Source organism: Haliaeetus leucocephalus, unplaced genomic scaffold (assembly GCF_000737465.1).
Source record: "Haliaeetus leucocephalus isolate CR32 unplaced genomic scaffold, Haliaeetus_leucocephalus-4.0 Scaffold155, whole genome shotgun sequence".
NCBI classification, from domain to species: Eukaryota; Metazoa; Chordata; class Aves; order Accipitriformes; family Accipitridae; genus Haliaeetus; species Haliaeetus leucocephalus.
The window spans coordinates 91,596-106,246 of NW_010972591.1; the positions used below are offsets into that span (position 1 = coordinate 91,596).

The 14,651-nt window shown below is 40.9% G+C and overlaps 1 protein-coding gene across 1 annotated transcript in view; it reads right to left on the reverse strand.

Annotated features, from left to right (window-relative positions):
• Positions 1–1,156: 1,156 nt before the first annotated feature.
• Positions 1,157–14,651, reverse strand: part of ELMOD1 (ELMO/CED-12 domain containing 1) — a 51,732-nt gene continuing 38,237 nt past the window's right edge. Inside the window, exons 8-13 of the mRNA XM_010562126.1 lie at positions 14,274–14,407; positions 13,001–13,069; positions 12,676–12,699; positions 10,444–10,494; positions 8,796–8,929; positions 1,157–2,544 (exon numbers count right to left, since the gene is read on the reverse strand). Coding sequence (XP_010560428.1) covers positions 2,372–2,544; positions 8,796–8,929; positions 10,444–10,494; positions 12,676–12,699; positions 13,001–13,069; positions 14,274–14,407 — 585 coding nt within the window. The 3' untranslated portion in view covers positions 1,157–2,371. The remainder of the gene's footprint in view (positions 2,545–8,795; positions 8,930–10,443; positions 10,495–12,675; positions 12,700–13,000; positions 13,070–14,273; positions 14,408–14,651) is intronic.

Here is a 14,651-nt window from a genome sequence, read left to right on the forward strand (position 1 = left end):
ATGCATCAGTGATAGTGTAAATTCTAATTTTTTAAAGAAAAATTTAAGTTTGCATCATGGTAAGAGGCCATTCCTGTGGAGGAGGGAAGGCAGTGCCAGACAGGCATCCTCCCTCAGCAGCGCACAGCCAGTTTGGCAGTCACCAGGGTCATCCTCTGCCCCAGGTTTGACAAGGATTTTGAGAGCAAGGACACCACAGGCCAAAGCTGAAGCATAAGAGAGCAAGATGGTAAGATTGGTAGGCACCAGCATGCAGGGGCTCCACAGGAGGAGGAATTTCACACTTAGCTTCATTAAATCCATCTCCCTGCAAGACAGGAAAAACAATCACCCAAAGCAGCTAGATTATGGTGATACAATCTGACACTCAGCCAGATGACATTTTCCAATTTCATTTGAAGGTGACACCTTGAAACAAGGCACAACAACTGAGAGGATCACACCAATAAGAAGGTAGCAGGGACCTTCATGCCTCCCTCCCCCCCAACTCCATGAACTCCAGTGCAGGGTATTAAAAATAAACCAGCATAGCCTAACAAATTGCAGAAGGTATTTAAGTCAGAGTGGGCCAGGGAAAGAGAGTGAGAGTCTAAGATTTGGACCAATAAAAACTGTTACTAGAAACTTATTTTAGAAACTTCAAGAGTGACACAAAGAAATCCTCAGTATCTGATGATTGTAAATAACCACTTTCCCAAATCAATAGGAGTAAGTTAAACATGCACAGTTTTTATTCCTTGTATTTTCATGCAAAATATGCAATAGTTAGTATTTCCAGTTCCATATTTCTAAATTCATTGGAGAAGACCAATTATCATAACACCCATAGAGTTTTGCTGATTAACTGCAATGAGGGTAAGTTTCCAGCCCTGCACAGATATCCTGATCCGTATCTTACATTTTAGCAAAGAAATGAGAGGGCTTAAACCCAAGGAGGAGTTTCCCAAGAACTTTTACCACTCCCATTGCTTTATTTTTCACTTAAAGTAAAAAGTGGCCCAAGCTGTAACCACAAATGGTATAGAGAACCCGATCTGAGGATATTCGGATCACTCTTCAGACTAGGGAAATACCACAAAAACATCCCCTTTTACCTGATCTGTTAAATAGCTTTCATTTGTATTACTACGTATCTCCAAAATAAAACCCACAGTGCTTCAGTGTAGAATGACATATAATTTATTCATATAATTCACAAGTAGTTGGACACTACTCAATTTAATCTCCATATGCAAGTGATTTACACAAACATATAATACTAAAATTGATTGCTTAGAAGGTAAAAAAATACCATGGGTATGAAATGCCATGGTAGATGCTGTTCAATATACTACACAATCTTAGTGTCAGACACTTTTACCCATTTATGTTTTTAGAAAAAGGCAGTTTGCCATTTTTAATTTTTTTTATAAGTAGTCTGGGAAACTCAAGTGGTCTTGCTCTAAACCTTCTAATCAATTATTTCTCCCAGTTCTTAGGAACTGAATTGACAACCAACACAACATTTTCAGTAGTTCAAAAAAAATATATAGATTTTTGCTCCCCTGAATTCACCAAGCACAATGTGACCAAATCACGTTGCCTTCCAACATGCGACATAAAATACTAACCCCTGTATATTCCAAGGAATGTGCAGGAATTTAGACCATGCTTCAGCATGGGGGTGGTGGTGACAGCCTGATGATATAATTTTTGGTCCCTGCCAGTATCCAGCAGTTGTGAGTGTGTTTGCAGTTCACTGTGAATGTATTAGCATCACCAGACCATTTGGTATTCATGCAGCTGTGGAGTCTGATTATAATTCTGCATAAACTCTTCTCACTGAAACTTGTATCTCATAAGCCTCACTAATTCTGCATTAAGCATATAATGGCTGCATGGAGAAAATTGGACTTTAATGTGTGTGCCTGCACCAGATTAAATTACACACATTATTTTCTAGACGAGGTCCAAACATATATTTTGCTTGAAATGCCAGTAGTTACCTTAAAACATACCAAGAAGTTAAAAAGCTTTCACAATACAAGATCCAGCTACTTATTCCACATATACAAAAAACACAGCTAGAGAAATACAATTCAATTGTCAATGCTGAATTATGAGGAAGTCTAAAAAAATAGAAAAACTCTGATACATGGACATCATTTCAGAATGTAACATTGCATAATGCAGCAATATGAGCACCCATTTAAAATGAGAAATCCCCCAAAAGAGAAGCATAAGGGGATCTAGTACCTGTGACAAAAATAGATGAATACTGCACCAAAAACATGCATACAATCGGCACGGTCATTCAGTATGCTAGTGATGGTCTAAACAGTGATCTAACACAAGAGTGAGATAGTGTTTCCAAATAAAATCGAGTGAGTAACTACATATTGGTTAAACTTTCTGATGCAGCAAAATGAGGGCACAGAGCCATCTCTGGGTTCTGGAGCTGTTTCAAGAGTCGCTTGTGAAATTTCTCTCTGACACGATTGAACTCCATTATATCCAGTGGATCCTCTTCAATCCAGAATTTGTGGAATTCATGCATTAAGTAGCCTATGAAATAATAAAAAAGGAGAAGTAGAAGAAATAAATACAGTGTGTAAAGATCACATACAAAATTAGAAAGAAACATGCAGTAAACAATTAAGATTTACACAGAGTATCCTGGTCACTGAGGTCTGACACCTCACAACACTATGCAGGGATGAGACTAAACCCGTTTTGGACAAATCCAAAATTTGATGAATAGCATACATTGACAGAAATTCTCACCAAAAAAAACCCCAAGAAGTTACTAGCTGTCTTGACATATGGTTACATGAACTAAAACATTAAACTAAAGAGTATAAAAGCAGGGGAAGATGCTACTGATGCTGTTCCACCAGCCTTTGGTTTATATTCAAGTTCTGCCTCACATATATTTCCTTATGGGAATATTGCTTACTCTCCACTAAAAAAGACCGTACTCATAGGTAATGTAACAGTTACCGTCACATCTTTCTGTATTAACACTTGCTCCTTATGCACAATTCTACCTCATGTGTGCATGAGCTTGCTGGAAATGTTGTGTAACACTTATGCCTATGATCCTGAAAAGATGAATAGTAAGGTGATATACAGAACCACTAGCTTTGGTAAGACATCCCTGTTATAGCAAGAAACTTGATTCCAAAGGGGGTTTAATATACAGGCTCCGATTAAGGCCTCTACCCTCTCAGTTCTGTGCCATCCTTGGACTCAGAGTTTCACTGATAGGAAAAACGTTACATCCAGCACTGGGAATTCAACAAACTGGACCCAATCTCTTGGTCCCAACTACCACAATAGATGAACCATTGAAGAAGTATAATCTTTCATCCCAACACAGCAAAATGTGCAAGTAAGTTTTCTGTATTCCAGAAAGTGAGGGTATTTGTTATAAAAAAGGCTCAATTGCTTGTATCCATTTATTTCCATTGTATGACAATTACAACACACATACTTCTAACTTAAATTTCTAGGTATATTTGCAGGCATATTTCCCCCCCGCCACCATCAATTTGAGAAAGTTCATTCAAAAGGTACTTTAAGTACATCTTCAAATCTTCACCATATATTCCACAGGCCACAGGCTGTTTCATTCCAAGAGATGTTACTTTCAAAAAAAAAAAAAAAGCTCAGTAAAACACCTTTAAAAAAAATCTCTATATAAAATGTAAAACATTGTTAGATCTTCACCCCCCAAAATCTAGATTTCCAAGAGGTACTTTCTGTACTTCAGCAGTGACTGTGTTGAGCATGCCATTGAACAATGCAGTTCCATGCATTGCTTGTACAGCCAGACAAGGCAACAGAGCCCAAGAGCAGTGGGGCAAATGCAATTCTCAGTTTCATGTGTGTCCCTGTAGCCTGAGGGAGCAGAAGTGTGCAGATAAGGTGACATGGTGGATGAGCATTTAGGAGGTCCATGCAGTACAACCATTGTGTTCCTCTACCAGCAAGGCTGCTGGCTGGGCAATGTAATTTTGACTTTCCAGTTCAGTCAGGCAGACCGTAGGCATTTAATGCAACCTAATGATGTCTGGGTTTGAAGGAAATTTGAAGGAAACCTAGGATGTCTGTGGTAGGGAGAAGACAGAGCATAACAGCATAAGAGAGGAGAGAGTGTAAGAGAGCATAAGAGCAGGGATTTGTCAGACTCAAACAGACAATCTCTGGATGAATTGCCCTTGCTCCAAGAAGTTTGTTGATGCTTTCTCTACAATAAAGTCCATTTGATAACCTCAAGCTTTTCCTAGGATGGCAGGCAGAGCATGTAGGAACATCCACCACCTTTACTGGCCTGTTACTACACCAGAGACCCATGCAAGTTTTATCATGCTTCATAACTCATACATGCATGGGCTGTAGATGGAAGAGGTGTCAAAATCAAGTCTCCCTCCAGTGTTATGATGGACTGGCCGTGCTGGTCAGCAGGCATACTGGTCCTGGGGCACTGTCCCAGGCTTAGCCAGCAGAACAGTCCCTCCTGCAGCCAAGACTTTGGCAATGGCAAGACAACACTGTAAACGTACAGAAATATGTCTCTTCCTCCCCCAAATTCAGTGGTGAGGCATTTTAGACATGGCAAGAAACCAGAACCAAGAATAGGATATAGAATCATGGAATCGTTTAGGTTGGAAAAGACCTTTAAGATCATCGAGTCCAACTGTTAACCTAGCACTGCCAAGTCCCACTAAACCATGTCCCCAAGTGCCACATCTACACATTTTTGAAATACCTCCAGGGATGGTGACTCAAGAACTTCCCTGCGCAGCCTGTTCCAATGCTTGACAACCCTTTCAGTGAAGAAATTTTTCCTAGTATCCAATCTAAACCTCCCCTAGTACAACTTGAGGCCATTTCCTCTTGTCCTAGGACTTGTTACTTGGAGAAGAGACCAACTCCCACCTCACTACACCCTCCTTTCAGGTTGTTGTAGAGAGCGATAAGGTCTCCCCTCAGCCTCCTTTTCTCCAGGCTAAACAGCCCCAGTTCCCTCAGCCGCTCCTCATAAGACTTGTGCTCCAGGCCCCTCACCAGCTTCATTGCCCTTCTCTGGGCACGCTCCAGCACCTCCATGTCTTTCCTGTAGTGAGGGGTCCAAAACTGAACACAGTATTCAAGGTACAGCCTCACCAGTGCCGAGTACAGGGGAACAATCACCTCCCTGTTCCTGCTGGCCACACTATTTCTGATACAGGCCAAGATGCCGTTGGCCTTCTTGGCCACCTGGGCACACTGCTGGCTCATACTCAGCTGGCTGTCGACCAACACCCCCAGGTCCTTTTACTCCAGGCAGCTTTCCAGCCACTCTTCCCCAAGCCTGTAGCATTGCACGGGGTTGGTGTGACACAAGTGCAGGACCCACCACTTGGCCTTGTTGAACCTCATACAGCTGGCCTCAGCCCATCGATCCAGCCTGTCCAGATCCCTCTGTGGAACCTTCTTACCCTCAAGCAGACCAACACTCCTGCCCAACTTGGTGTCATCTGCAAACTTACTGAGGGTGCACTTGATCCCCTTGACCAGATCATTGATAAAGATACTAAAACAGAACTGGTCCCAGTACTGAGCCCTGGGGAACACCACTGGTGACTGGCCACCAACTGGATTTAACTCCATTCACCACCACTCTCTGGGCCCGGCCATCCAACCAGTTTTTTACCCAGCAGAGTATACCTGTCCAAGCCATGAGCTGCCATTTTTTTTCCAGGAGAATGCTGCGGGAAACAGTGTCAAAGGCTTTACTAAAGTCCTGGTAGACAACACCCACAGCCTTTTCCTCATCCACTAAGCGGGTCACCTTGTCACAGAAGGAGATCAAGTTGGTCAAGCAGGACCTGCCTTTCATAAACCCTTGCTGACTGGGTTTGATCACCTGGTTGTCCTGTATGTGCGGCATGATGGTACTCAAAACGATGTGCTCCATAACCTTCCCCGGCAGCAAGGTCAGACTGACAGGCCTGTAGTTCCCTGGATCTTCCTTCCAGCCCTTCTTGTAGATGGGCGTCACATTTGCTAAGTTCCAGTCAACTGGGTCTTCCCTGGTTAGCCTGGACTGCTGATAAATGATGTAAAATGACTTGGTGAGCACTTCCACCAGCTCCCTTGGTATCTTTGGGTGGATCTCATCCGGCCCCATAGACTTGTGCGTGTCCAAGTGGTATAGCAGGTCACTTACCATTTCCCCTTGGGTTATGGGGGCTTCATTCTGCTCCCCGTCCCTGTCTTCCAGCTCAGGGGGCTGGGTACCCAAAGAACAACTGTTCTTACTATTAAAGACTGAGGTAAAAAAGGCATTGAGTACCTCAGCCTTTTCCTCATCCTTTGTCACTATGTTTCTCCCTGCATCCAGTAAAAGATGGAGATTCTCCTTAGCCCTCTTTTTGTTGCTAATAAATATTATAAATGTTGCTATAAATATTACAGAAACATATTTTATTGTCTTTTATGGCAGTAGCCAGATTGAGTTCTAGTTGGGCTTCGACCCTTCTAATTTTCTCCTTGCATAAACTCACAACATTCTTGTAGTCCTTGTGAGCTGCCTACCCCTTCTTCCAAAGGTTATAAACTCTCCTTTTTTTCCTGAGTTCCAGCCAAAGTTCTCTGTTCAGCCAGGCTGGTCTTCTTTCCTGCCAGCTTGTCTTTTGGCGCATGGGGACAGCCTGCTCCTGCACCTTTAAGATTTCGTTCTTGAAGAACGTCCAGCCTTCCTGGACTCCTTTGCCCTTTAGGACTGTCTCTCAAGGGTCTCTGTCAGCCAGTCTCCTAAACAGGCCAAAGTCTGCCCTCCAGAAGTCCAAGGTGACAGTTCTGCTAACTCCCCTCCTTACTTCTCTGAGAATTGAAAACTCTATCATTTTGTGATTGCTATGCCCAAGACGGCCTCCAACTATCACATCACCCACAAGTTCTTCATGGTTGTCGCGGTTTAACCCCAGCCAGCAACAAAGCACCATGCAGCCGCTCACTTACTCCCCACCCACCCAGTGGGATGGGGGAGAAAAATCAGGGCAAAAGAAGAAAAACCCGCGGGTTGAGATAAGAATGGTTTAATAGAACAGAAAAGAAGAAACTAATAATGATAATGATAAGACTAATAAAATGACAACAGCAGTAATAAAAGGATTGGAAAGTACAAATGATGCACAGGGCAATTGCTCACCACCCACCGACCGACGCTCAGCCAGTCCCCAAGCGGTGATACCCTGCCCCCCCACTTCCCAGTTCCTAAACTAGATGGGATGTCCCATGGTATGGAATACCCCGTTGGCCAGTTTGGGTCAGGTGCCCTGGCTGTGTCCTGTGCCAGCTTCTTGTGCCCCTCCAGCTTTCTCGCTGGCTGGGCATAAGAAGCTGAAAAATCCTTGACATTAGTCTAAACACTACTTAGCAACTACTGAAAACATCAGTGTTATCAACATTCTTCACATACTGAACTCAAAAACATAGCACCGTACCAGCTACTAGGAAGACAGTTAACTCCATCCCAGCTGAAACTAGGACAATGGTTCACAAAAAACAGGTCCAGCAGGGCACCTTCCCTAGTTGGCTCACTCACCAGCTGTGTCAGGCAGTTATCTGCCACACACTCCAGGAACCTCATAGGCTGGTTCTGCTGTATTGCATTTCCAGCAGAGATCTGGTAAGTTGAAGTCCCCCATGAGAACAAGGGTTAGTGATCATGAAATATGGGAGCCAAACCAATCATACTAGACATAACCGTTCACAAGGCCATGGGCACATCAGGAATGTGGTGAAAAGACAGAGTAACCCTTCCAATGAAAAGATGACCTGAAGATACATAAGTGGATATTTAAGTAAGTACTTGTCTTTTTTTTTTAATCAAGCCAAGCACCACGAAAAGACAAAAGCCTAGCAGCTAAACTGCCCAGAGTTCCTACCAGGTAGCCTATCCAGACCAGCAGCCCAGAAACCATTGCAAAAGGGAGAGCCCTGCTACAGTATGATATCTGCCCACATAAGATTTTGGGTGGATGAGTCTTATTAAATAGCATCCTTGTTCTGAAAAGCCTATACTATTTAATGAGAGAAATGCACGTGACACTAATATTTGTCACTTATCCAGTTGAGCAATAAGAAATTATTATAGCTGCAAACAAAAAAATCTGTTACCTAAATAGCCAGACAAAAAAAAACAACCAACCAACCAAAACAAAACCTTTGCAATTGTCATAAATGTGGAAAACAGTGTGTCTTGACTTCTTGTTATCAGTTTCTTGCCTATACATTGAAAAATATTAGAAGTGTTTCTGCCATGGTGCAAGGATGCATAGCAGGACTGTGCTGTAGAAAGGATGCTTGAATACAGTGGAAAGGGCTGGGAAAGCATTATTTTGAGCGGGGACAACTCTACTGAAGGGTGGAGGGTAACACTTGAATGTAGATGCAAATATCTTAGGACAGTTTGATTTATGGGGAAGCTATCTCCAGAAGCTCTTTAAAGTACTTTTAGTTTCTTATTATTGTTATTTAAAACCAGTCTAAGAAGATAGGAAGGCCACTTGTTCAGGCACTTGGTGGTTTTTTGTTTGGGTTTACTGGGGGTTTGTTTTGTTTTGTTTGTTTTACCCCTTGGTTTGGTAGTGGCATCCATCACAACTGAGAACTGAATCTAAGCATCCTAAAGACAGGATAGCAAGACTAGCATGATAGTCTCTGTGCTGTGTCAGCAGATTTTTTGGTTTGTTTTTAAAAAAAGCATATGGGTAGTACAAAAGTGTTAGCAGGAGTACAAGTTATGTATTTCCCCCACCACTTACAGAACATCTGCTGAAAGTGAGTTAGTGTTGGTGCTTCTGGAGCAACATTGTAGAAATGGGTCTTCAGAGCTCCACTCACAAGCAGGTTGTATGCGAGGTCTGTTATGTTAATGCCCACAATAGCAAAAGAATAGCTGTAAGAAAAAAAAAAAAAGCAGCAACATTTGTTGAGAGTTTGTCTTCTTTCAGCACACTCTAAGAAACACTGATGACACTGACACTGCAGGTTTTGTGTGCCACTGAGGTGTATTAATTCACTCCTTCGTGAGCTTCCAAAGCAGGGGGATGGAAAACAAGAAAAACATTTATCCTGCCTGCTTTGTACACTCTAGTGGCAGTGTTTCCCTTGTGAAACATATGGTCACAGTAAAAACAGGAGTTTCATCACTGTGACAGCATTTTCAGTGGAGCAGCACAGATTCATTTCTACAGAATAAGAACAAGCCCAGGCATCCCTGTGCTCCTGCGCCCGCCTCTGACACAGGGCAAGCACTCCACACGGTGGCTGTGTCTGCAGGGTGACCCATCATTTGCTATTTTAACCCACCTACCCCACTGGAATTTATTACCCACAGTAAGGAACATCAGGTTTCAACAATCAGTCCTATAAAGACATTCATATGGCTTAAAAGCCTCTGAAAAAGATCCAGCTGAGTCACCTTCAATTTCTTCCTAACAGAACTAGATACACAGGCCAGAAAACAGGTAAAAAACCTAAATCAGAGCATGCTGGAAACAGAAATAAGAAAATCAGATCCATGAAGCAAACTCCTGTCCTGCTAAGGAATATAGACAAGGGAAGTATATTTAGGCACAACAGAACTCAGAAATTGGAAGTTATTTCTTAATTTGTGAGCCTGTTGAATAAAGAACTTGACATTTCTGGCACTCACTATTTCCTAAGAAAACATATAATATCCCACACTGACATTTAGTGATAAAAGCAAACTTGTTTAGTTATTCAGTGATCCCCCCCACCCCCTTTAAAACACAGCTGTCTTGTAGAATGTCTTGGGTATTTTTTCCAACTATATCAAGTTAAAGAAAAGGAAAGTATTTTGGTTTGCTTTTGATAATATTTCAGGAGAAAAAAATAATAAATAATAGTTCAGAAGTTAACTGCAACATGAGGCCTAATGGTAAGTTTCACAGAAAAATGAAATATGGGCATTAAAATGTTGTATTACAGATTTTCAGATATACTCAGAAGGAACATCCAGTTCCATACTCATGAATAATGCAGCTATACCAAACTCACTACTTAAGGAGAAAAAGCCTCACTACTATTTCTTCCCTATTATACTTTCCTGAAAGCAGATCAGAACCTGGCTCTGACAGTAGGAAGTGAGACTTGATCACATTATGTGTTAAGAAGAATTCAACAGCTATTCATCACTGCACTATTCATAGCATACAGAGAAAGCTTCTCCTTGCTACATTTTTGTGTTATTTTTCCTAATCCTTACTTTAAACTGTTTTTCCTATAATCTTTGATCAAAACCAAGGTGTGGTTAAGACAACACATGTTAGTATGTACACTGAAATTTCATTTAAAAAGTAACCAGGAAACACCTTTTTCCCCTCAAATATACAGCATCATTGTTAACTGTTGTGTTTGTGGCAACCTTAAAAAGATTTTTAAACTTACCCGATTGCCTTATCAAGCTTTTTCTTCTCCCATTCGGCTTTGCTGAATTGGCTGAAGGGGGAAAAAAAAAAAAATTAAAATCCAGATGTTGCTATGAATTACTAACTGACAAGTATTTTCTTTCAATTGCTTTGATATGATAACCTTGACTGAACATGGTATTTTACCTCCATCGATATGGCTAGTCACATTTAACTCCGCTTCTGACTGAATGGTTTGGCACAAAAAGGCTTGAAATGGGTAACTGGCTTTATAGCATTGCTGATAAACTTCTCATCATTACAAAGTATGCTCCTACATCAATGCTCTCAGTAAAAACCAGTTATTTTCTGTATTGGCCACAAAGATGTTCCACTTCAATTAAGTCTGAGCCATACAAAAATTGGAAATATTACATTTCTTTTAACTAATCAAAGATGGGCTTAGCCTTTTGTGTTTTCAAAGATATACATGACACTCATCACTGGAGGCATGATTCACCTGAGGCAGCAAACATGAAAAATACTCCTCTGATAGAAAGTTTTTATATCCAGACAAATTAGAAACCACTCAACAGCCAAAAATAAGGAACAGTGTTTCCTATTATTTGGCACAATAATGCAGAGCTTTTTAAGGACACAAAAGGTCCCTCCCTTAAAACAAAATTCATTAGGGAACAGATTGATTTTAGACTAAGTTTGTGCTGTTTAACAACATTTTCATTTAAAAGAGCTGTGTGATGCAACCGGTCAGCTGGTCCCACTAACCAGGTTTTAATCTACCCAAATGGAGCAAGTTTAGCAGAAATCATTGCCTACATTTATCAGTAGCTAAAAGCAGGCACAGAACCTACCCCAACCAGCAGACTACAACTTAGACATGCCTGTGGGAGTTTTTGCCTTGGTAAGGCAGATCAGAGTTTGCAAGCTTTAGAAACCAAATTATGGACAGCTATGTGTGAAAGCATTGTTCTTGGACTATACTTGAACTACAAGAAGTATATATTACATTAAAAACAATCCCCTGAGCTTCATGTAAATATAGTATTTAAAAATTGTTGCCATTAAGTATTTAAGATGCTAATCGGCTCATACCCATCCTGACCTGAGTGTTACCAGGTGGCATGCATGAGGACAAAACTTTACCTCCTAAGTGGCTTAACATACAGGAATACATCAGTCTTCACCCATTCTCTAAAATCTCAACCATCTTTGTAGGCTGTGGCATAACATCAGTTTAAAAACCCCAAGCAAACAGTGAATAACAAAGGTGGCACATGTAGTATGTGGACAAGCAATACAGTTCAACAGAAACAGAAATTACATTGATCATGATCACAGTAGAAACCAGCATGACTGCTAAACAACCACATCAGGAAGAACACCATAAGCACCACCAACAGCATCCATCTTCTACTGAACGGTCTTTCAAGGGATAGAAAGTGCACATGCTCACACAGCGCTTCAAGATGGTCCTTGGTAATCAAACATGTAAATGAAGAACACTAATGTGTTCTAAGTGCATTTTGTCACAGAATTACCATTGGGAACTCAACCACAAAATACTGAGGAGATCAAAAGCTTCACAGGATGCAGATGTGGATCTGCTATATGGATATCTAGCATTACTGGCAGAAGAAAAAGGTCTTTTAAGGCAACTGATTACTATCTAACTGGCTAAAAGCACGCCCGCCCCCCCCCCCCCAATTGTTGACTAAATCTCCTAATCACAAATCATGCACAACACAAAATTTTTGCCACTTGAAGGTACCTGATCTCTCAACAGTCAGGACAATGGACTAGCCAGATTAGACCCATCATTAGTCAAGGTGGACAGAGTATGCGACTATAAGTAAAGGGGCTCTTCAGCTGTGCTAACAAATCCTTGGCCTAGACTACTTTTTATTATCAAGTCAGTTACAGCTGTTGTGACCATAGTGGCACTGCTTAGACCTTTTTCCTTCAGGTAAAAGTCACTCAAAATTTGTTTTTTAAGCCTGGTACTAAATAGGTCTAAAATACTGTGTTTTAACTATATTAAGCAAGGTTGATCTCATTCTTTATATATAAGCATGCTCAGACGTACCCAGTGTTGCACCATCAGCTATGTTTGAGTTAACTTTAGAGAAAGGAATATAGAACTCTTGGTGTTGCAACAAAGATTTTCAGTTTATAACACGCCAAATTACAGTACGGTTTGATCTTTATTTACAAGTAGGGTCTCATAAAACTAAGAGAAAAGAAAAAAAAATACCTTGGTTCCTTCTTAGTGACTTCCCTTCATTATGAAAAGACAAAAGAATTAAAAGAAAGGTAAATAAAAATGCAAAATCACTTGAAATTAAAAGTATCAGTGAAAACATTTAACACTAAGTTTAACTATTTCTAAGATTCAGTATACAAGTTTGCCTCTTGATCAGTTTTTCAGGATCAGTACTTGAAAACAGATAGCATGTGGCAATACCCAAGCATGTGCCCAACAAAAAGAAAACAAAAACAAAACCAAAAAAACAGCCCCCTCCCCCAAACACCAGCCAGCACAGTGCTCTCAAGTTATTTTTTCTGATCTCAAGCATTACCTGTATTTAGGCTGAAGAGAATCAGAGAGAACTTGCTGAGCTATCTCAGTGTCCCATTCGGCAAAATACCTGCAGACATATAAGTTTAGGGTGAATTGTTAAAGAAACACAACAACAAAAAGAATCTTAAAGCATACTAAGGTGCCCATACACACCCTTTTAAAGGTCACTACATGTGCTATGCAATAAGTAGTATTTAACATGTTAAATTCATTAAACTGCTACTTAGACCCCCAACATGAAAGTTAAAAGCAGCCTCAAATTACAAGTGCAATCCTATAAGCACTTAGTGAACCTGAATTACCAGAGTCCCCTTTCTACCCACCCTACAGAAAGTCAGTTGCTTATTACTAGAGCATGTTGGCTGCTGAGCTCAAGAGAAAGCACTTCAGGCTTCTTGGTCTGGCAGATTCATTAAGCAAGATGAGAGTCATCACAGGAGACTAAGAAACGAAATACATGATAAGATTCATCTCCAACGGAAGTTCAAAGCCAGAGTCAAGAGTCCAGATCCTCAACTGAGCTTTGATAGAGAACGACATATGGACAGTGGATGATTCATGTCCTTCAATCTGTAAAAGCAGAAAATTTTTCTTTTTCCCCTCACAGGGAGAGGTTATTTTACCAAATGTTTCTGAGTTATGTAACTATCTGCAGTAGATACAAGGGCTGGAGGAAATAACAAGCATTGATCAGTTTCCAAATTACCAGACAGATATGGTACCAACACCTGGTATGCATGAGGCGGAAGGGAAAAGTGATATAAACTCACTGCTTAATTTTGAGTATCACCAGAAATTGAAGTAGTCGTCCAACTACAGAAGTCTGCCATCAGTGGCTGCATTTCAAGTATTTTGCCTAAGAATTCAGCATGAAATTCCCAAACACAAAAGCTGAGCAGTAACACAACCCTCTCACCTGCCCACTTCCAGGTCATTTTGTTTGAGGCGAAAATAGACATTGGCGAAAATATACTTTTCAGTTTCTTTCTTGTAGGAAGAGAGTGCTAACTTACTGTGTCACAGAGGAACTAAAAGAAGGGCTTAGTAAACAGTATTACTGAGTTGAATTAGGAATACTGAACGAAAGGAGACCCCTTCGAGAAAGGAAACCCTTAAAAAACTGGGCTAGGACACGAATTATTTCATTTTTTTATATGAAGTCCCTAGCACTTTTATAAGTTATTCCCACAGACTTGCAAAAAATCTGCAAGTAATGCTGCTTTTCATGACTTCATACACACATAAACCCATCCACAGAGGAACATACTTACACCAAGTTATATAAGCCCAGGAGACCCATTCCTCTAAAGTCTGTTTTAGGATCGTCACCTTGGAAACCAATTTCACACCACTGCTTTGAAATCCGAGCTTTCAGTGGCGAATTGGGCTTCAAGCATTTCCACAACTAGGAAGATTACAGGTAAAACATAATTAAACTTCCACACATTAGTATGGCTTTTTCTTCTTTTTAAACCAAGCTAAGTTCCAATGTAACATCACAGCATTGCTATCCCAGCAACCCAAACATAAAATCAAATTAAATTCCTGGGGGGTAAAGAGGATGTGGGGGGAAAATCCCAAACCACTCTTAAGTATTGCAGATGGTTCAGCCCTGCAAGGCCCTTCCAACCTTATCGGCAGCCACTGTA